Source organism: Schistocerca serialis, chromosome 1 (genome assembly GCF_023864345.2).
Source record: "Schistocerca serialis cubense isolate TAMUIC-IGC-003099 chromosome 1, iqSchSeri2.2, whole genome shotgun sequence".
Classification (NCBI taxonomy): domain Eukaryota; kingdom Metazoa; phylum Arthropoda; class Insecta; order Orthoptera; family Acrididae; genus Schistocerca; species Schistocerca serialis.
Window position 1 is genome coordinate 426,108,185 of NC_064638.1, and position 22,596 is coordinate 426,130,780.

The 22,596-nt window shown below is 43.6% G+C and overlaps 1 protein-coding gene and 1 non-coding gene across 2 annotated transcripts in view; both read left to right on the forward strand.

The window, feature by feature from the left end:
• The window catches only part of LOC126457630 (kinesin-like protein KIF12), a gene marked incomplete at its 5' end in the record, with an annotated part of 606,856 nt that overhangs the window by 490,244 nt on the left and 94,016 nt on the right, over positions 1-22,596 (forward strand). The window contains 2 exons of the mRNA XM_050094104.1: positions 5,489-5,607; positions 13,163-13,267. Coding sequence (XP_049950061.1) covers positions 5,489-5,607; positions 13,163-13,267 — 224 coding nt within the window. The remainder of the gene's footprint in view (positions 1-5,488; positions 5,608-13,162; positions 13,268-22,596) is intronic.
• On the forward strand, positions 4,900-4,972 carry Trnaa-cgc (transfer RNA alanine (anticodon CGC)). The gene has a single exon. It is a non-coding gene; the product is annotated as a tRNA-Ala (tRNA).

The following is a 22,596-nucleotide window of genomic DNA, read 5'->3' on the forward strand; positions in this document are numbered from 1 at the left end:
CACACACATAAATGCCCGAGGCAGGATTCGAACCTGCGACCGTAGCGGTCGCGCGGTTCCAGACTGAAGCGCCTAGAACCGCTCGGCCACATTAGGCCGGCTCAGCCCAACAGGTAACCAGCATCTACCATATTAAAAACCATCTGTGCTAGTCTCATGCTTTTCTATTTTTTCCTTCCATCTAATCTTCTAATCTTACCCAATTATTTCTCTTTCTTCCTCTGACTAATCAACTTTCTCTACACATTTATTCCGTCTGTACTGTAGCCACTCATTTGTTAGTTGTCATTACTCACATCTGACGACGTAATTGGGAAAAAAGGCCTTCATATAATGTTAATAACACTACATGTCTTAAATTCCATATCATCATTACTATTCATATTGTCAACATCGTCCCCGTCGTCGTCATCTCTAATACCCACTCTGATACCTACTTCATCAAGGTGCGGCTGATGTTAGTATCACGGGGGCACTACTCCCAACTTCACATCATGCACGCCTTCTAGAAACATAACTAACGAAATGATAACAGCACAGTGTTCCAAAGACACATTTTATTATAAGAACACAAATACTCAACTTCAAGCCTGGTGTACAATGCAAGTCCATAACAGTCCTATTAGAGACTAAGTCCAATGTCACAATGCACTTTCTGTCCTTTTGTAAACACTGTCGAAGAGTGTCCTTCTTCGGTCCGATACACGGACCCACTCAAAGACTCACTCTGGGACATCTCTTGGCGCCCTCTAGGTTCCAGAACTGACTTCAGAGCTGAGTGCCAACTAAGCCGCAGCGGGTTATAATTAAACTTTCGCTGTTTCAGAGGGCTGCTATTGCTGTTTCCGAGGGCTGCTATTGAAAAGGGGTCATCGTAGGTCAACGAAACATTGTAGAAACATTTTTAAGGATGTGCGTAAGAGAAATAACGAATAAATTATTAAAAGGAAACTCTTTTTTAAATTTCACACAAAGGGAATAACATTTGTTAATTGCGTACTATTTTACGTTCCATGTCACAAACGTATTCAGTGTTACGACCGTCTGCATCCACGACAGCCTGGAATAGTACTACATATGGCTCTTCTGCTGTCCGAAGCAGCGGTGGATAACAGAATGTTCAGTTGTCGTGACACAACTCGTGCACTGTTTGAAGATCGTACACTGCGCTCACATTTTCAGCCATGGCAACAATAACAGCTCCCAGGAGGAACTGCCAAATCGCCAGTTAATTCAAACTTGCCATTCCCGTACTTCAGTTCCGATGCGGAAAGAGAATCTTTCCGTATTCCTTTGATGCGTCGATACTTGCGAAGAGCAGCAACACTATTGCTGTTTATGAAGATGGTAACTGTTCTCGAAAGAACAGATACCAATGATACCGTGCAGCTTCTCTAGAATAAATGATAATTAATTGAAACCCTCAGCTGCCGACAGGTGTTGTTGATATACCTCGATGGAGATAGCCGAAAATGTGTGCCCCGACCGGGACTCGAACCCGTCATCTCCTGCTTACATGGCAGACGCTCTATCAATCTGAGCCACCGACGTTCTCGCTTCCCGCGCCCGGGTTCCCGGGTTCGATTCCCGGCGGGATAAGGGATTTTCTCTGCCTCGTGATGACTGGGTGTTGTGTGATGTCCTTAGGTTAGTTAGGTTTAAGTAGTTCTAAGTTCTAGGGGACTGATGACCATAGCTGTTAAGTCCCATAGTGCTCAGAGCCATTTGAACCATTTTTGAGCCACCGAGGACACAGATGAATAGCGCGACTGCAGGAAGTTATCCCTTGCACGCTTCCCGTGAGACCCACATTCCCAATCGTCCACAATCTACATACGTAATGGTCTTAATAGATATTTGCCCATCCACTCATTACTCGCACACACTAAGGTGATGATTCCCGTAAGAGTTCGGGCAACCTTTGCGCATTCGCACAGACGAAGGTCGATGGCCGGGTAGACTTTAACTATATATGAAGATAGTAACTGTTCTCGAAAAAACAGGTACCACTGATGACCGTGCACCTTAGCTGGCACGAGTAATGAGTGGATGGGCAAATATCTATTAGGAACATTACGTATGTAGTTTGTGGACAGCTGGGAACGTGGGTCTCACGTGATAGCCGGCACGGTAGTTCAGCGTGTTCGGTCAGAGGGTTAGCTACCCTCTGTAACAAAAAACTGAGTGAACATATCAACGGAGAAACTAAATGGGTGTCATCGGACGTCCGCCCCGAACAAATTCAACGAACAATATAGAACAAAATGAGATCAACAAAAAAAAGTCCCGGTCAGGGCACAAATTTTCGGCTGTCCCCACCGAGGTATATCATTAGCACTCGTCGGGAGCTGAGGGTTTCAATTAATTATCGCTATTGCTGTTGGTTTGATAAAACACCTTTACAAGAAAAGCTCTGCTCGCCTCGTATAGACTCATGTTGACTCTCAGCAGCTGCTTGTGTTTCATCTCTATGTCGCCGTACCAGTTCCCGCACCTAACGGCAGGCCATGACATTAACACTACTAACAATGCAAATCTGCAGCTCACAGTCTGAACATCAGTCCTATAAAGTTGGATACCCTTACTGAACATAGTTTTCCATCTACACTCTCTCAGGTAGCGAAAGTTTAGCTATAACCACGTTGTTCATAAAGCGGAGACAGCGCGGTATGACAGTCTGGCTCCGCGCTTTTAGCTGCTAGCGCCAAGTCGTACCACACCTTTGCGCAATTCGGTGCACGTGACAAGCGACGTCCAACATAGTCCCTTGTCATTGGTGACCTCTGTGGGTGGCTGCTGGAATACGTCGGCCTAGCTTCGCATGATGGATATGCAGTGGTAGTTACACCCGTGGCTGTTGGATAGACTATATACTAGGGGCTATGATGCGTGTCACGGTCTCTGCAAAATTTAAGGACGAGCTAAATAAAGCAACATAAAATATTAAGTAATAGGCGGAAATGAATAATAGTGCGGGAGCATATTGCCACAAATCTCCCAGTCGAGCATAGAAAGCCAGAAGTCACGTGGCGAAAAGCCAGCATTTCTGTAATGCCAAATAGGGCTGGTCCCGCAACACGAGGTGGCTGAAGGAGCGGGAAAAGAGAGGGTACCTCAATCACCGCGCAATTTACGGTGCACTGTGGTAGTGTTCTTCATTGCAACGTGGCCCAGAGACAACATATGAGCAACTTTACAATGGAGATAATCATGGGAAGACTAGAAGAAGACGAAGTGTGACAAGCGTACCCCGGAAGTTTGGTACTGCTCACAGCATTGTTCGACGTGCATAGCTAGCGTTCCTGCCCAAAAGAGAAAAAAATGGTTCAAATGGCTCTAAGCATTATGGGACTTAACATCTGAGGGCATCAGTCCCCTAGACTTAGAGCTACTTAAACCTAACTAATATAAGGTCATCACACACATCCATGGCCGAGGCAGGATTCGAACCTGCGACCGTAGCAGCAGCGCGGTTCCGGACTGAAGCGCCTAGAACCGCTCGGCTACCAGGCCAGAGCCCAAAATAGGAGAGGGTCGACCACGGTGTACTACAGCAGCAGTTGACCACTATATTGTGCAACAGGCAAGATGGGACCCACGTCAAACAGCTGGTGCAATTGCAATTTACCGGAGCTGCAAGGCACGCAATGCCACGATCCACAGTATGACGGCGACTACGTGGAGACGGTCCCTCTGCTGGACAACCAGTACGTTGTGTTCTGCTGACACCCGCCAGTGGAGGAACAGATCGCGATTTTGGCAAGAGCTTATGGGCTGAATCAACGAGGAGTGCGGTGGTGTGGTCCTCTCTAATGAGAGCAGATTAAGTCTGATTACTGATTATGGGCGTACTCTCATATAGCAGTTGGTGGTAACACGTAATGTACCCACGAACGATGTCAAACATGATCGTTTTGGGGATCCAGGTGTATGGTATGAGGAGGCATAATGTTGCCTCTGCACACGGCACGGTCACCAGTCAACGCTATTGTGACACTGTACTCCTACACCGTGTGCGTCTTTTGAGGAGGGCATTCGGCCCCGACTTCAATCTTACGCATGACAATGCGCGACCGCATCTAATAGCACAGATGGAGAAGCTCTTGGAAGGAGGTGAATCGACTGGCCTGGCCGTTCTCCCCTCTTGAGTTCCATCGAGCACACTTCGGATGCGTTGGGGAGAAGTATTGTAGCGGTTGTCAAAAGCGCTGATGGAGGAATGGAAAGCCCTACCACAGGAACTCGTTACCATCCTCGTGGCCAGTAAGGGAGTTATTGCAGAGCCTTCTCTGCTTATCACACACCCAATTAAGAATCATATCCCACCTTTTATTATGTCCACGGGACCAACATATATCTCGTTGACTTCAGTGTAATTATTGTCTTTCATGATCGAAGAAGACGAAATGAATTAAAATTTGTGGTGTGGCCGGGATTAGAACCCGGGTCTTCTTGCTTTTTTTTTTTTTTTATCTGATTTTGTTCGCATTTGTTGGTTGTATCTGCTCGTCGTCAGACATCCGATTAAGTTCGTTGATGATCGATTAACTCAGTTCGGGGCGGACGTCGTCAGACATCCGATTAAGTTCGTTGATGATCGATTAACTCAGTTTTTGTTATTACAAAGGGTACGTATCCCTCTGGCCGAACACGCTGAGCTACCGTGCCGGCTGCTTGTTAGGCAGAAATGCTAACCGTTACACTACACAGCACAATGGTCAACATTGCTGCACGAACTACCCAAGCTGAGTGCCCTCCCGAACACAAATTTCAATTCATTTTCCCTTATATATCGGAGAGCCCTGGCAGTAGTGACAATATATAAGGGAAAATGAATTGAAGTTTGTGTTCGGGAGGGCACTTACCTTAGGTAGCTCATGTAGAAGGCCTGACTATGGTGCTGTGGTAGTGTAATGGTTAGTATTTTTGCCTCGCAAGCAAGAAGACCCGGGTTCGAGTCCCGGCCACAGCACAAATTTTAATTCGTTTCGTCTGCTTCGATCATTATCGTAGATAATAAAAAGAGACTTAAATGTCTCAAGGAAACATTTAATTATAAGATCTATTGTCTTTCAATAAAAGTGTCATTTCCGTTCGTCTGACTGGGTATTTCTGTAGGTTACCTTATATGCTATACTGTAGCACTTCTTTCTACGAATGGTCCAAGTTTCATCGAGCTACCTTTTTGGCACTGACATGTCATGCGAAAGCTACTTTCGTTCTTAAGTTTCGCACACTAGTGTATATTGCTCACGCACTCTACAAATTGTAATGTTGTCTCCCAAAAAATGTTTGGTTGGATGTAAGAGAGGGCATGAGGTACTGAAACTTCCCAGGCGAACGAAATGCGTAAGTAAGTAATTACAACATTCACTAAAGCAACACTAAGCATAGCATTCTCACAGAGAGGATGAGAAGGCGGGCATTTCTGTTCGTGACGCTCGTGTTCCCCTATGCAGAGTGTGTGAAGCTGTGTACCTGTCCCCAGGGTACTGCATCGCCTCGCTGAGCGACAGCAGGAAGAAAGCGGGCCACATCCCGTACCGAGACAGCAAGCTCACCAAGCTGCTCGCAGACAGCCTCGCCGGCAGCGGAGTCACGCTCATGGTAAGGCTCTCCTCAATTAAAAAAAACCGGCTGTAACCACTTGCCGACTATGTAAACAATTTCTCTACCAAATCTCGTACATCTAAAATTGTTTTGAAAGGATCGCCTTATCGTTATGTACAACAAAATTTCAGTATCGGTCGATACACTGCAAGGGGACTATATAGGACTAGTATCGCCTGTGGTCGAAATTACACCAAGTGCATCAGTGGACCTGATCTGTGATGAATTATACCATGTATCTTAAAGTATCTGAAATTTTAGGCGCAGAACAGATCCGTGGCAGTGGTAGCTACGTGTGTTCTTGAAATAATTCTTTGTTTTCTCTTTAATTGTTCGATCATTTGAAGGGAGTCTTTGATACACTGCATTGAAAAATAAATTTTGTGTTAATAGAGCGAAATTAAATTACCCTTGTAACAACACAATGTAAATGCCGTTGTATCGTGTAAAGTCACCTCAGACGCGAAATGTTTTGAATTATAAAATCTGAAATACAAATTCATCAAACCGCAATTACAGTTCTTAAAATTATACATTTAAATGTATCTTTCTGGACAACAATAGAATTATCGTTACCGACATGGGCATCATCCCTACTACTTTTTCTGCCAAAAAGTTGTCTCCCTAGCCCTTTGTCTTTCAGTCCGACCCGTTAACGTTCTTCTTCGAGGCATAGCCCAAAACATATACAGTTTTCTTATAATACGAGACGCTGTACCTGCTCGAAATGAAGATACTGAGAATCCTCCCTCACAGCCAGCCCATCCCGATCATTTGTAGTCAGGGTGTTAAAGACGTGGATATGTGAATAGAGTCCACTGTCTCTGAGAATACGCTTCATTCAGATGTTTTAGATTACATGTACGATAACCACACACACAAGGCAATACATACAGCTATTGCACAGTGAAGTACATACTAATTTTTGTCCCTCTTAATATATGAAAGCAGTTCCATGCAATTTATTGCGTTAAGAAAGAAGCATACAGGCAACGAGGAAGAGGACTCTTGGGTAAATGACTAGTTTGCAAATGTCTTAAATTACAGTTATAATTTAACCTTGCAACTTTGTTGATTTTTATGGTTTTTTTATGATAATTCAGTGTGTAACAAACATTTTGCGTTTATTCTCATTGGGTTTTGCAGCTAATATTCATAAGTAGAACACACACTCGGATCATCAAGTCAGTCCATTCGGAAACTCTTTGTAATTGAGTTCCATAACAACTTTTTATGCCATATTTACATGGATTAAAAATTCATAACTTACGAAGTATTTAGTCTTCAGCAGAAAGTCTAGCTTATGTTGTAGAACTTCATAAGCAGAGTATCCTTTGAAAACTATGATTCGTACATTAGACAAAAAGTTACAAGGAAAGCCATTTTGTAAATATACGAACTGAGAAACCTTCGAAGGTTGAAAATTGCCTTACTCTATCTCAGGATGACTTCTGTGAACTAAAACTGCCTGGCCCGATGAGTAGTATACTCGTTTCTCTTCTTCTTTCCCAGCTTTATTTGTAGTTTCAGCCGGTTTCCTACTTTCCTTGTCTCCTTGGTTGACCATACTGCCCCTTTTTTGGCCGAGTTTATTGTCCGCATGTCTTCATTCTTCAAACGTAGTACTATATTTTGCCCCGCAGCTATTTTAAGTCTCTCAATAACTTTTAATTTTCAGTCTATTCCATTACTAAATCTCGGCATTAAAAATCACTAGCTGATTATGCTTCTTCCAAAAAAGCCAGTCTTTATACTTATGTTTCAAACTTTGGAATGGAATGAATTATTATTGTTTAGAGTAAATCCACTAACAAACCCATTTATTTTCTTAAAAATTAAATGTATAATACAAATTACATTTCCACCTTTTGCCGTAGGTTCCCCAGGAATGAAACAGATTTTCGCTTTTTTCGTTGATGAACTTCGTGTTTTGGTTCAAGTATTAGCACTACATACAATGAAAGCATGCCTTTTTCGTTTTATAAGATGCTTTGAGGATTATCATTTCTAAATAAATACCAATGTGACAGGTGATGTTGTAATGTTAATGTGAATCCATTCCCAATGTGACGATGAACTACGACATCTTCCTTGTATGTATAAAGAAATATAATTTGATAATTACAATGTGTAATACCTAATATCACACACGTTCTTGAAAATGACAAGTAGTCGAAATTAACACATCGATTTAAATAAAGATCGTTTACACACGGCCTACTGTGGACCATATTTTCTTTTATTAAGTATTTAGAGGCTGTGGATCCAAACAGAAACAAAATTTTAACTTCCTTGTTAATTTCTTAGCGCTCTTTTTATCTGCCTTGAATCTATTCCAATCCACCTCACTCCCAGAGCTTAATCATATGTGATATAGTTTCTTCCTTTCCTCAGCCATCCCAAACTACTCCGTGGTCATCAATTAAGTTCTTACTCTTCTCTCCCTTTTCTTTCCTAAAGCCTCCCCCGCTGCTTCCTTAATCGACTGTTTCACTGGCACTCCACTCCTGTATTCAGTCTTAGATTTAATCTTCGCCAGCACAAACGTTTCACGCTTACTTTTTGCAGTAATGTTTCGGATATTTTGGACTCTTTATGATTGTACTCCAAGATCTTTTCCCTTCTCCTCCCCTTTTATCTTGATATTCAACGGAAAAGCAATTTTTGAAGCAACTTTATAAAAACGGAGCCACAGTCTATTCCACTTTCTAACCTTACATCTTGTACGTAGTTCACCCTCTGTCTGCGCACTATTACTTTGCCCATAATTGATTTTAGTTTACGTGAGGGATTATCCCAGGTGTATTTATGAATTTTTTAATGCTGGAATTGGACATTCGTAACATTGTACTTCTGAACCTTACAGAACTTAATCAATTTCCTGCCGTTACCACTCTCTACATCCTCTCCCCATGGACACATACTTTCACCATTTATAATCTTTTTCCACTTCATCCTTTTAAGTTTCGCATTATTAACAATTGATGTCCATCTGGACATTCGTCAACCACTTTATGTAGGTAATCGAAGAAGTCTCTCTTCTACTCCTCAGGGCATCTTCGTTAGGTCCACACACCCTAGTTAATTTCAGTTTTTTATTGTTATGCTGATTATTGTTTCACTCACCTCCATCGAATTAATCATTCCTGGCTACCATTTTCTTTCCACAGGAACTGCTGCCTCTAAATTTGCTCTTTCACTATATTTCACTTCACTTCAACAGAGAATACAGTCTACACTCACCCCTTGTCCACATCCTTCTTCGTTTCTGTCAGTACCAGGGTACCTACTTTCAGCACTTTCATTTCTTTAATTATGTTCTCACGTGAAATAAATAGACCAGGAAGTAGCTAATATTGACGAGAAGTAACTTCTGCCATGCACATTACAGTGGTTGACAGAGGACGTAGTGTTCAAAAATGGTTCAAATGGCTCTGAGCACTATGGGACTTCACATCTGAGGTCATCAGTCCCGTAGAACTTAGAACTACTTAAACCTAAATAACCTAAGGACATCACACACATCCATGCCCGAGGCAGGATTCGAACCTGCGACCGTAACGGTCTCGCAGTTCCAGACTGACGCGCCTAGATCCGCTTGGCCACACCGGACGGCAGTACGTAGTGTGTCTCGGTGGCTCAGAGGTAAAATGTCAAATTACAAGCCATACGTCACTGATACAGTTCTAAGTCACTCGTGTGACTTTATTCTCTCTCCCACCACTTCCTTCATCTCTGTCAGTGTTTGTCAATGCGACAATTGGCGAGTTGCACCATGACTCGGAGCCCACGTTAGACTGTAGCTCCACTACAACTGGCTGGTTCATAGCCCCGAATGAGGTCGCCAGCTTACTACCTCCAATATGACCATGCCTGGTAAGGCACTGTGCTCATCAAAACAACATTCGGGTCGATGAGAGCTTTACTTTGTAGATTTAAAACAGGAAATGGAATACGTTAATGTAGTATGTAAAATACCCTCTAGAGTAACCATACTCTGAGGTGACAAAAGTCGTGGAACAGTGATACACATATAGAAATGGCGGTAGTATCGCGTACTCAAGGTATAAAAGGGCAAGGCACTGGTGGAGCTATCATTTGCTCTCAGGTGCTTCATAGCTTCCCGTCGTGATTATGGCCGCACGGACGGAATTAACAGACTTGGCAACGCCGAATGGTAGTTGGAGCTAGTCGCATGGGACATTCCGGTTATAAAATCGTTAGGGAATTCAATATTCCGAGATCCACAGTGTCAAGAGCGTGCCGAGAATACCACATTTCACGCATTACCTCTCACTACGGACGGCGCAGTGGCTGATGGCCTTTATTTTAACTACCGAGAGCAGCGGCGTTTACGTACAGTTGTCGGTGTGAACAGACAAACAACACTGCACAAAATAACCGCAGAAATCAATGTGGGACACAGGACGAACGCAACAGTTAGGATAATGAGACGAAATTTGACGTTCATGGACTATGGCAACAGATGACCGATGCGAGTGCCTTTGTTAATGGCACGACATCGCCTGCAGCGCCTCTCCTGGTTCGAATGGCTCTGAGCACTATGGGACTTAACATCTGAGGTCATCAGTCCTCTAGACTTAAAATTACTTAAACCTAACTAACCTAAGGACATCACTCACATCCATGCCCGAGGCAGGATTCGAACCTGCGACCGTAGAAGCAGGGCGGTTCCGGACTGAAGCGCCTAGAACCGCTTGGCCACAGTGGCCGGTCTAATTGAATTCTGTAATAATTTACAGCTAGTAATAGCGAATACTCTGTTCAAGAAATATAAGAGGAGAAGGTTGCACTTGGAAAAGGCCGGGTGATGCTCTAAGATTTCAGTTAGATTACATCATGGTCAGACAGAGAATCCAAAGTCAGATATTGGATTGTAAGGCCAGGAGCAGATATGGACTCAGATCACAATGTAGTGGTGATGAAGAGTAGGCTGAAGTTCAAGATATTAATCAGGAATAATCAATACGCAACGTAGTGGGATATGGAGGTACTAAGGAATGACGAGATATGCTCGAAGTTCTCTAAAGCTGTAGATAGAGAAATAAGGAATAGCTCAATAAGCAGTATATTTGAAGAGGAGTGGACATCTCTAAAAAGGGCACTCACAGAAGTTGGAAAGAAAAACATACGTACATCGAAGGTAACTGCGATGAAACCATGGGTAACAGAAGAAATACTTGTTTTGTAAATAAAACTGCCTTTTCCTGCTGTTAGCATTCTTCAGCCAATCGATGAAACAAGGAAGTATAAAAATGTTCAGGGAAATTCAGGAATAAAGAAATGCAAGTCACTGAGGAATGAAATAAATAGGAAGCACAGGGAAGCCAAGGCGAAATGGTTGCATAAAAAATTAGAAGAAATCGAAAAAGAAATGAATGTCGGAAGGACTGCCTCAGCATATAGCGAGATCAAAATAATGTTAGGTGAAATTAAAAGCAAAGGAGATAATATTAAGAATGAAACGGGAATACCACTGTTAAATGCAGAGGAGAGAGCTAACAGGTGGAAACAGTACTTCCAGGGCCTCTGTGAGGGGGAAGATTTGTCTGCGAGGTGCTTCAGTGTGGTTTGCAGAATATCCATGTAGGTGAAGATGTGGTAGAAGAAGAAACAGGAGTCGATTTAGAAGAGATAGGGGATCCAATATTAGAATCAGAATTTAAGAGAGCTTTGGGGGACTTAAGATCAAATAAGGCAGAAGAAATAGATAACATTCCATCAGAATTTCTAAAATCATTGGGGAAAGTTGCAACAAAACGACTGTTGTCATTGGTGTGTAGAATGTGTGAGTCTGGCGATATACCATCTGATATTCGGAAAACGATCATTCACACAATTCCTAAGACTGCAACAGCTGACAAGTGCGAGAATTATGTAATCAGCTTAACAGTTGACGTATCCAAGTTTCTGACAAGAATAATACACAGAAGCATGGGAAAGAAAACTGAGGATGTGTTAGATGACGACCAGTTTGGCTTTAGAAAAGGTAAAGGCAATTCTGACGCGGTTGGTAAAGGAAGCAAGACTAAAGAAAAATAAAGACACATTCATAGGATTTGTAATATACAATATGTGCGAGAGCCAAGATGGTATAATAAGTGGACGACCAAGCACGAAGTGCTTGGATTAAAAAGGATGTAAGACAAAGATGTAGTCTTTCGCTCCTACTGTTCAACCTGAATATTGAGGAACAATGATGAAAATAAAAGAAAGTTTCAGGAGTGGAATAAAGATTCTAGGTAAAAGGATATCAATGATACGATTCGATGATGACATTGCTATCCTGAGTGATCCATTTGCCGAATGGAATGAACAATCGAATGAGTACACAAAATGGACTGATAGTAAATCGAAGAAAGACGAAACTAATGAGAAGTAGGAGAAACGGGAACAGCGAGAAACATCAAAATTAGTAGTCACGAAGTAAATGAAGTTAAGGAATTCTGATACCTTGACAACAAAATAACCAATGACGGAAGGAGCAAGGAGGACATAAAAAGCAGACTCGCACTGGCAAAAAGGGCATTCCTCGCCAAGAAAAGCCCATTCGTATCCAACGCAGGCCTTAATTTGAGGAAGAAACTTCTGAGAATGTGCGTTTGGAGCACATCATTGTATGGCATTGAAACACGGACTGTGGGAAAACCAGAGCAGAAGAGAGTCTAAGCATTTTTAACATTTGTCTCTGGTGAATGTTGAAAATAAGGATTGGAAGGAGGAGGTTCTGCAATGAATCAGAGAGGAAAGGAATAAGAGGAAAACACTGAGAAGGAGAAGAGACAGGATTGTAGGACATCTGTTAAGACGTCCTAGAGGCAGCTGTGGAGGGCCAAAACTCTAGAGGAAGACAGAGATTGGAATACATCCAGCAAATAATTGAGGACATAGGTCAATGTGCTATCTGAGATGAAGAAGTTGGCACAGGAAAGGAATTCGTGGCGGACCGCATCAAACCAGTCAGAAGACTGATGACCCAAAAAAAATTCTTCAGATTAGCTGTATGTAAAAATTAGTGAATTAATTAATTGCGTGAAAATTAGCTCTCCACTGGATATTTTTAATAAGGTGGTATGACATCGCACATACTGCACTTGCAATTTTCTTCAGCTACTGTAACATTGCGAAGGATTTTGGACCTCTGAATCCGTCGACTAACAGTTTAACTGGTCGTTGCTATTGGAACAGTTGAGGAGAAGATCTAGACAGGCAAAGCACACGCCGTAGGCCCTTGAATGCTCACACCAGGTAGAGAGAAATCACTTACTGGTAAATTTCGGCACTAGTGAATACGTACATTCCTATGTCTTTATACACGTAATCAGAACAATCAGACATAGACGCCGATTCTTCCGAGACTCAATAACGGTACAAACTGTTCGTGCAACTCGCGGTGCTAGTCGTTAGTCGAAAATGGGCAAGAGAGTACACGACACTGCAATTGGAGATACTTGTTGACTATAATGCGACACACTCGAGACTACTTCTCCGGCAATTGATCAAATCTCTTCACTGTCCCTGTCTGTTTCAGATCGCGTGCATCTCGCCGGCGCGGTCCAACGTGACGGAGACACTCAACACGCTGCGCTACGCCGCCAGGGCCAAGAAGATCCGCACGCAGCCCATCGTCGTCATGGTGCGTGGTTGATAAGTCCGCTCACCGCTCTCTGTTCTCGAAGTGCCTGAGCTGTCTATACCAGGTCGCGTTTTGGGCTTTCAGCCTTCAACGTTTGAGTGAAAAACTGACACGTTTGTTGACACAAATGCAATTTAAAAAATTGTCTAGTGGCTGTATTTTTTCAAGTCCCCTATTATCACAGATAAAATAAACTTTTTGTCTCTATACATCCTCGAAACTACAGGTGAAAGTAAAAATTTTCATAAAGTACGTCTTGTTGTACGCCATGCGCTCCATTTCAAAAGTGTTTATCAACATGGTATTCGAACATACAACCCAGAAGTGCCATCTGATACATGCAATGAACAATGTATACATACTAATGTATGTACACTACTGGCCATTAAAATTGCTACACCAAGAAGATGACGTGCTACAGATGCGAAATTTAACCGACAGAAAGAAGATGCTGTGATATGCAAATGATTAGCTTTCCAGAGCATTCACACAAGGTTGGCGCCGGTGGCGACACCTACAACGTGCTGACATGAGGAAAGTTTCCACCCGATTTCTCATACACAAACAGCAGTTGATCGGCGTATCCTGAAACGTTGTTGTGATACCTCTTGTAAGAAAGAGAAATGCGTACCATCACGTTTCCGACTTTGATAAAAGTCAGATTGTAGCCTATCGCGATTGCGGTTTATCGTATAGCGACGTTGCTGCTCGCGTTGGTCGAGATCCAATGACTGTTAGCAGAATATGGAATCGGTGGGTTCAGGAGGGTAATACGGAACGCCGTGCCGGATCCCAACGGCCTCGTATCACTATCAGTCGAGATGACAGGCATCTTATCCGCATGGCTGTAACGGATCGTGCAGCCACGTCTCCATCCCTGAGTTAACAGATGGGGACGTTTGCAAGACAGCAACCATCTGCACGAACAGTTCGACGACGTTTGCAACAGCATGGACTATCAGCTCGGAGACCATGGCTGCGGTTACCCTTGACGCTGCATCACAGACAGGAGCGCCTGCAATGGTGTACTCAACGACGAACCTGGGTGCACGAATGGCAAAACGTCATTTTTTCGGATGAATTCAGGTTCTGTTCACAGCATCGTGATGGTCGCATCCGTGTTTAGCGACATCGCGGTGAACGCGCATTGGAAGCGTGTATTCGTCATCGCCATACTGGCGTATCACCCGGCGTGGTGGTATGGGGTGCCATTGGTTACACGTCTCGGTCACCTCTTGTTCGCATTGACGGCACTTTGAACAGTGGCCGTTACATTTCAGATGTGTTACAACCCGTGACTCTACCCTTCATTCGATCCCTGCGGATCCCTACATTTCAGCAGGATAATGCACGACCGCATGTTGCAGGTCCTGTACGGGCCTTTCTGGATACAGAAAATGTTCGACTGCTGCCCTGGCCAGCACATTTTCCAGATCTCTCACCAATTGAAAACGTCTGGTCAATGGTGGCCAAGCAACTGGCTCGTCGCAATACGCCAGTCACTACTCTTGATGAACTGTGGTATCGTGTTGAATCTGCATGGGCAGCTGTACTTGTACACGCCATCCAAGCTCTGTTTGACTCAATGCCCAGGCGTATCAAGGCTGTTATTACGGTCAGAGGTGGTTGTTTCTGGGTACTGATTCTTCAGGATCTATGCAGCCGAATTGCGTGAAAATGTAATCACATGTCAGTTCGAGTATAATATATTTGTCCAATAAATACCCGTTTATCATCTGCATTTCTAATTGGTGCAGCAAATTTAATGGCCAGTAGTGTATGTACACAAGAACGTATTTCATACACGAGAGTACAAAAAAAGGAGTGCTAATGCACAGCGCACGTCTATATAAAACGACGTGCCAATTAGGTGTAAATTCCTTATGATGATTATAAATGACATTAGTCTAGAAAAATGGAAGAACCCCATTGAACAATAAAAATTTAATTATAACCCAGTATATACCCATGCATCAATGACCACGGTGTGCTCCCTTACCTAGTGGTATAAAGAAATTGTGTTACCTCTGCTGTACACAGATCGTCGCTTTTACACGTCAAGATTTTTGGAAATTCGATATTGTTATTCTTGCCGTTAATTTAGCCTTTTGTTACAATTCTGATGCTATAACTAGATCAGTGTTGTAGAAATGTAGAACTTATGACAAGGTCAAGGACACAACAACAATCATGGGCACCTACACTTCATGTGTGAGTCTTCTGCTATGTTTTTATTTATCCTGTTCTGTGTGTCGCCGCAGATTTTTTAATCTCCTTGCAAACGCCAACACAACATGAGAGGGACGATGGGGAGGGGGGGGGGGGGGGGGGCGGGAGGGGACTATGCGAACTATTGCTGCTACGTACCACCACCTGCCACTTGGAATGACATATGTGATATCCCTTTCAAAGACACATGGATATCGGTAGGCTCTGACTGTACGCACCGAATATCACGAAATTGTTATCTAATATTTAGCAGTGTCCGTTTTTTTAGCTGTACTACGCAGTGATGCAATGTCCTTCAGGCATGCACGCATGGCAACCGCGAATACGATTAGGCTTCAGCTGCACAACTTATTGGTGACATATCAAAATTTGTGCCAGAACTGGACTCGAACCCGGATTTCCCGCTTTACGCGCGTGGTCACCTTAGCATCATCGGCTATCGGGGGATGCGTGCATGTTTGAAGGACACTACATAGTACAACGAAAAACACACGCTGCAAAATATTATTACATGTCTAGTCAGGACGCGAAAATTACAAATAAGTCTCTCCCTGTGCGGAATGCGCAGAATCTGTGCGAGTGTAGGACATGAACACACGGTGATATATGGGGGTTTGGCACGGTCCGGCAGGTGTTCTCGGATAGTTAAATTGTTAAGGCGAACGCTCCCGTAAAGTGGAAAATCTGGGTTTTCATGTGTCACCAATACGTTGTGCCGCTGAAGTCTGATCGCATTCGCAATTGCGTATACATTTCTTCTGTAAATTTATCTCTTGTTCGCTCCTGATGTCACTGTGCTGCCTCATCTCCAACCCTGCGAACCAGTACCTGTAAAGTCTCATTTCAAATTGGACAGGGAGAGAGAAGTGGGGGAGAATGTAGCCACCAGATTGTTATTCACAGATTGGCCGGCCATGGAAAGGACGCAGTAATTGAGAAGGAAGTAGGACAGAGGTTGCGGCCTACTTCCCACTTTATTCAGTTCGTACATTGAGCAAGCAGTAAAGGAAACTTGGAAGATAATTGTAAAACTTAATCTCAGGAAGAAGAAATTAAATAGTAAGATATGCCGTTGATGTCGTAATTCTGGCGGAAAGAGCAAATGACTTGGAAGATTGTTAAACAATATGGATATGATCTTTGAATTAGGTTATGAGGTAAACGTATAAATTTATGAAAGTGTAATAGAACATAGGCCAACTAGATCACGTGCTACTGAGGAAATTATATTACGAAATGACACACTAAAAGTAGTAGACGAGTTTTGCTATTTGAGAGGCAAAAATTTGATGATGGTCGACGTAGAGATGATATAAAATGTAGACTGGCAATAGTCGAGATAAACGTTCGTAAAGAACATAAATTCTTATCGGCTAATATAAATTTAAGTATTAGGAGTATTTCTGAAATTATCTGTCTGGAGTGTAGCCTTATAAGGAGATGAAACTTGGACGATAAATACTGTATACTATACGCAAGAAGCTTTTGAAACGTGCTAACGATCATATAGGTGGACCTGATAACTAATGGAGAGGCACTGAATCTAATCAGGGAGAAAAGAAATTTATGACACAATTTAACAAAAAGAAGGCATCGGTTGATAGAACACATGCTGAGACATCAAAGAATAGTTAGTTCGGAAGTGGAAGGAGATGTGGGGGATAAAATTATAGAGGAAGACCACCAAATGAATGCACGTGACTGTAGTTATTCGGAAAAGAAGAGATTAGCGTGGAGAGCTGCATCGAAGCAGTCTTCGGACTGGAGACAACAACAACAGACCGTAACAACCACACAGCTAGATTACTGTGGCACTTTTAAGTGGGAGTTTCGGATTACGATTACGTAAGGTACAAGTACAGGGTGGGCCAGAAGTCACGATCTTAATCTTTTTGTATCGAAACAAGAAGCAGCATGAGAGACGAACAGGGACATGGAACGACTCCAAAGTTCTAGCAGATATTGTATTTAACAGAAAAAGAATGGAATAACACAGAAGCGAATGTTCTTGCACACTTCTTGCATACTTCAAACTCTCTCTGTGCGCTGCCAATCATTCTCGGCGCACAGTTGCATTCGCTGCCATGTGCTTCTGCTTGTCTGACGCAGCATGCCGGGAGTGATTATTCTCAGGATTTTCTTTCGCCAAGATACAAAGTTTTCGAGATCAGGAACTGTAATACACAGCACATTCATCTGCCATCATAACCTTACCGTTAATCTGCTATAGTTGGAAAAGATGCAAGTAATTGTTCGTACGTATCACGCAGCGTCTTCATAACATGATCACTTAATTCATTGATGCTGCCGGGTCGAAATGAACGGTAGCCTTCTTTTCTTCATACAAAGGTTTACGGAGGTCCTGGAAATGTTCATCTCAACCGATCGCTTCCTTTTCAATTTTTCGGATGAACGAAGCAATGATGCATTTATGCGTTCGTGACTTCATTATCGTTGTCATATTTCTTGAGTCTTCCGCCGCACGGTGTATCTGCCGCAGATCCAGTTGAAAAGGTTTTTTTTCCAGTTTTCGAAGACTAGCCTCCTTTTGGGTTTCTTCCCGAAGCGATTAAAAAAGTTTTCCCTAATTTCATCATATGTCTCACCCGTTCGTTCCTTTACGTGCAGCCATACGCTAAGAAAAAAATGTTCTTCAGTTGGAAATCTACTCGTATCCGCCACTGTATGACGACTGTTCGGGAAGTAAGGCCCCCTCGGGTGCGAAATGGAAAACACGGTGACCCATCGCATCTTACTTTCCGAATAGTACTCATGGCATACATATTTATAACAGTATCATCTAGGTGACGAAACAGAACACGATCACAGGCCGTAGTATTCGCCAGAACCACCTGAAACTACACACATCAAAAAAAGTTTTGCATCACCCCGGTTCCAACAACTCTTGAAGACCGACGTTGACTGTGGATATTGTATCACAGACACAGTCCCTTTGACTGTTCAGAGATGTCACTACAACCGCCTAAAGTTGTAAACAACCATGCATGAGCATCGCCTATTAGACGGAGGGAGTCTGACAGCTGAACAGTTCCAGTCATTCCACCAGTGATGAGGTACACGGCTAGTGTTGTCTGTAGTTCAAACACGCCTAGATGGGCAATACCGCGATTCGATCGCCTCCGCATTGTTACTTTGGGCCAGGAAGGGCTCTCAACACGGGAAGTGTCCAGGCATCTCGGAATGAACCAAAGCGATCGAGGAGATTCAGAAAGACATGAACTGTCGATGACATGCCTCCCTCAGGACGCCCAAGGGCTACTACTGCAGTGGATGACCGCTACCTACGGATTATGGCTCGGAGGAACCCTTAGAGCAACGCCACCATGTTGAATAATGCATTTCGTGCGGCCATACGACGTCATGTCACGATTCAATCTGTGCGCAGTAGATTACATGATGCGCAACTTCACTTCCGACGTCCATGGCGAGGTCCAGCTGTGCAACCACGACACCATGCTGCGCGGTACAGATGGGCCCAACAACATGCCGAATGGACCGCTCAGGGTTGGCATCACGTTCTCTTTACCGATGAGTGTCGCATATGCCTTCAACCAGACAGTCGTCGGAGACGTGTTTGGAGGCAACCCGGTCAGGCCGAACGCCTTAGACACACTGTCCAGCGAGTGCAACAAGGAGGAAGTTCCCTGCTGTTTAGGGGTGGCATTATGTGGGGCCGACCTACGCCGCTCGTGGTCATGGAAGGCGCCGTAACGGCTGTAGTACACGTGAATGCCATCCTCCGACCGATAGTGCAAGCATATCGGCAGCATACTGGCGAGGCATTCGTCTTCATGGACGACAATTCGTGCCCCCATCGTGCACATCTTGTGAATGTCTTCCTTCAGGATAACAACATCGCTCGACTAGAGTGGCCAGCATATTCTCCAGACATGAAGTCTATCGAACATGCCTGGGATAGTTTGAAAAGGGCTCTTCATGGACGTAGTGACCCACCAACCACTCTGTGGGATCTAAGACGAATCGCCGTTGAGGAGTGGGACAATCTGGAGCAACAGTGCCTTGATAAACGAATACAGGCAAGCATCAATGAAAGAGGACGTGCTACTGGTGTGTACAGCAATCTGGACCACCACCTCTGATGGTCTCGCTGTATGGTGGTACAAAATTAATGTGTGGCTTTCATGAGCAACAAAAAGGACGTAAGTGACGTTTATGTTGATCTCTATTCCAATTTTCTGTACAGGTTCCGAAACTCTCGGAACCGACGTGATGCAAATCTTTTTTTTGATGTGCGTATGTGTTAGTTGTATATTTCCCGATCGTGGCTTCTGGCCCACCCTGCAGAAGTGGACCAATTGGAAAAGTTGGTGACACACTTGAAGGTGAATTCAAAATGACGTGTCACTCGCTGCGACCATCAAACTCGATAGCATTATCTACAGCTCAGTTGGATTGTTCCATTGCGATATTTGCTAAGAACTGGTTTACTTGATGCTCAGTTTATGTCGACCTCCCATGTTACGCCATTTTATTGTAGCAAATCATAGACCAAGACGACGTACTTCTGACAGCTCTTCAATTCACTGACGACCACAAACACGATTTCTTTTCTTCGTCGCAGCCAAATGATGATACGAAAACCATCCCATACCCCATTTTACCTTAAGAACGGTGAAACTGAATCTGACACTTTAACCGCGGTAGCTAATTGCTCAAAATAACGTGTGGACCCATATCCGTCTACAATTGCCTCTCCGCCATCTCTCGCTGCAATCATTTATCAACCAACACCAGCGAGCTGTTCCTCAGCGGTAGCAGCATGCTTCAAACCAGAGGTCTCCAAACCTTTTTCTCATAGACACTGTTTTGTGTAGACTGCCTGTTGTTCATACGTTGAATTTTTGCAAAGTTATGAACTTCAGATGTGTTTTTGACAGATGATACGGTGCTACAGGGTTAACTGTAGAAGTGTAGAGTGAAAAACGTCAAATAACATGTAAAGTTTCGTTCATTTATTACTGTAAACGATATAAAATGCAAATCTAGTAAAATTAATATATAAATGCTTTTAATGGCAGGGAAAAGCCTAATACTTCATTAGCATATTTTTAACTTTTGGCTTCAGTGCACTTGGTTTAACCGCCAACCTCCTTAGTCAGGGATTTGCAGTATGTTACTTATATACGAGGGCAGTTCAATAAGTAATGCAACACATTTTTTTTCTCGGCCAATTTTGGTTGAAAAAACCGGAAATTCCTTGTCGAATATTTTCAAACATTCCCGCTTCGTCTCGTATAGTTTCATTGACTTCCGACAGGTGGCAGCGCTGTACGGAGCTGTTAAAATGGCGGGCAGTGATCGAGTTTCTTTTGGCGGAAAACCAGGGCATCTCAGATATTCATAGGCGCTTGCAGAATGTCTACGGTGATCTGGTAGTGGACAAAAGCACGGTTGTTGGGCAAAGCGTGTGTTATCATCGCCGCAAGGTCAAGCAAGACTGTCTGATCTCCCGCGTGCGGGCCGGCCGTGCACAGCTGTGACTCCTGCAATGGCAGAGCGTGCGAACACACTCGTTCGAGATGATCGACGGATCACCATCAAACAACTCAGTGCTCAACTTGACATCTCTGTTGGTAGTGCTGTCACAATTGTTCACCAGTTGGGATATTCAAAGGTTTGTTCCCGCTGGGTCCCTCGTTGTCTAACCGAACACCATAAAGAGCAAAGGAGAACCATCTGTGCAGAATTGCTTGCTCGTCATGTGGCTGAGGGTGACAATTTCTTGTCAAAGATTGTTACAGGCGATGAAACATGGGTTCATCACTTCGAACCTGAAACAAAACGGCAATCAATGGAGTGGAGCCACACCCACTCCCCTACCAAGAAAAAGTTTAAGCCATACCCTCAGCCGGTGAAGTCATGGTTACAGTCTTCTGGGACGCTGAAGGGGTTATTCTGTTCGATGTCCTTCCCCATGGTCAAACGATCAACTCTGAAGTGCATTGTGCTACTCTTCAGAAATTGAAGAAACGACTTCAGCGTGTTCGTAGGCACAAAAATCTGAACGAACTTCTCCTTCTTCATGACAACGCAAGACCTCACACAAGTCTTCGCACCCAAGAGGAGCTCACAAAACTTCAGTGGACTGTTCTTCCTCATGCACCCTACAGCCCTGATCTCGCACCGTCGGATTTCCGTATGTTTGGCCCAATGAAGGACGCAATCCGTGGGAGGCACTACGCGGATGATGAAGAAGTTATTGATGCAGTACGACGTTGGCTCCGACATGGACCAGTGGAATGGTACCGTGCAGGCATACAGGCCCTCCTTTCAAGGTGGCGTAAGGCCGTAGCATTGAATGGAGATTACGTTGAAAAATAGTGTTGTGTAGCTAAAAGATTGGGGAATAACCTGGTGTATTTCAATGCTGAATAAAACAACCCCTTTTTCAGAAAAAATGTGTTGCATTACTTATTGAACTGCTCTCGTATAATAAGATTGATAACCGCGCTGAAACCCCTTTCCACGTAGTAAAAGGTAGAAAAGATACCACTAACGTGGTTAAAGAGACTGCTAATCAACATGACATTCACTCACTTTAGCTTGTATGGTACCTAAGTATAGTCTGCTCACAAAAAGATGAACAAGGGCACGCTAGTTCTGCATCGGGAAAAGTCCGTAGAAGCCGACAGACTTCAGCTCGCTCATTTTTTGTGTCCGGCCACTGCTAACCTCTGAGATATAATTCACAACCTTGCGTATATAACCATTGCGAAGTAGTTTTGTGCCGTATATGCTATGTAGCAAATTAATACATCGCTTGATGCGCCAGACACTCTTTCCACTCCATCCAAGCTGCAAATATTTTACTTTTTATTCATTCGATGACTAGATTCGGGCCGAGACACAGTTTCAGATCAACATAACAAAGTCGAAAATGGCATTTCCGAAGATGTTGAAAAGAGTGCACTGTACATTTACAGTGCTGGAAGTTCATCATTAATGATGCCAGTGAATGTTGAGAGCAGAAGAGTTACTCCACCATCTCTCTTAGTGGACGAGGCAAACAGTGGGGTATACAGAAGCAAGCTTCAACTCTATGATAGGAACTGAGAGTT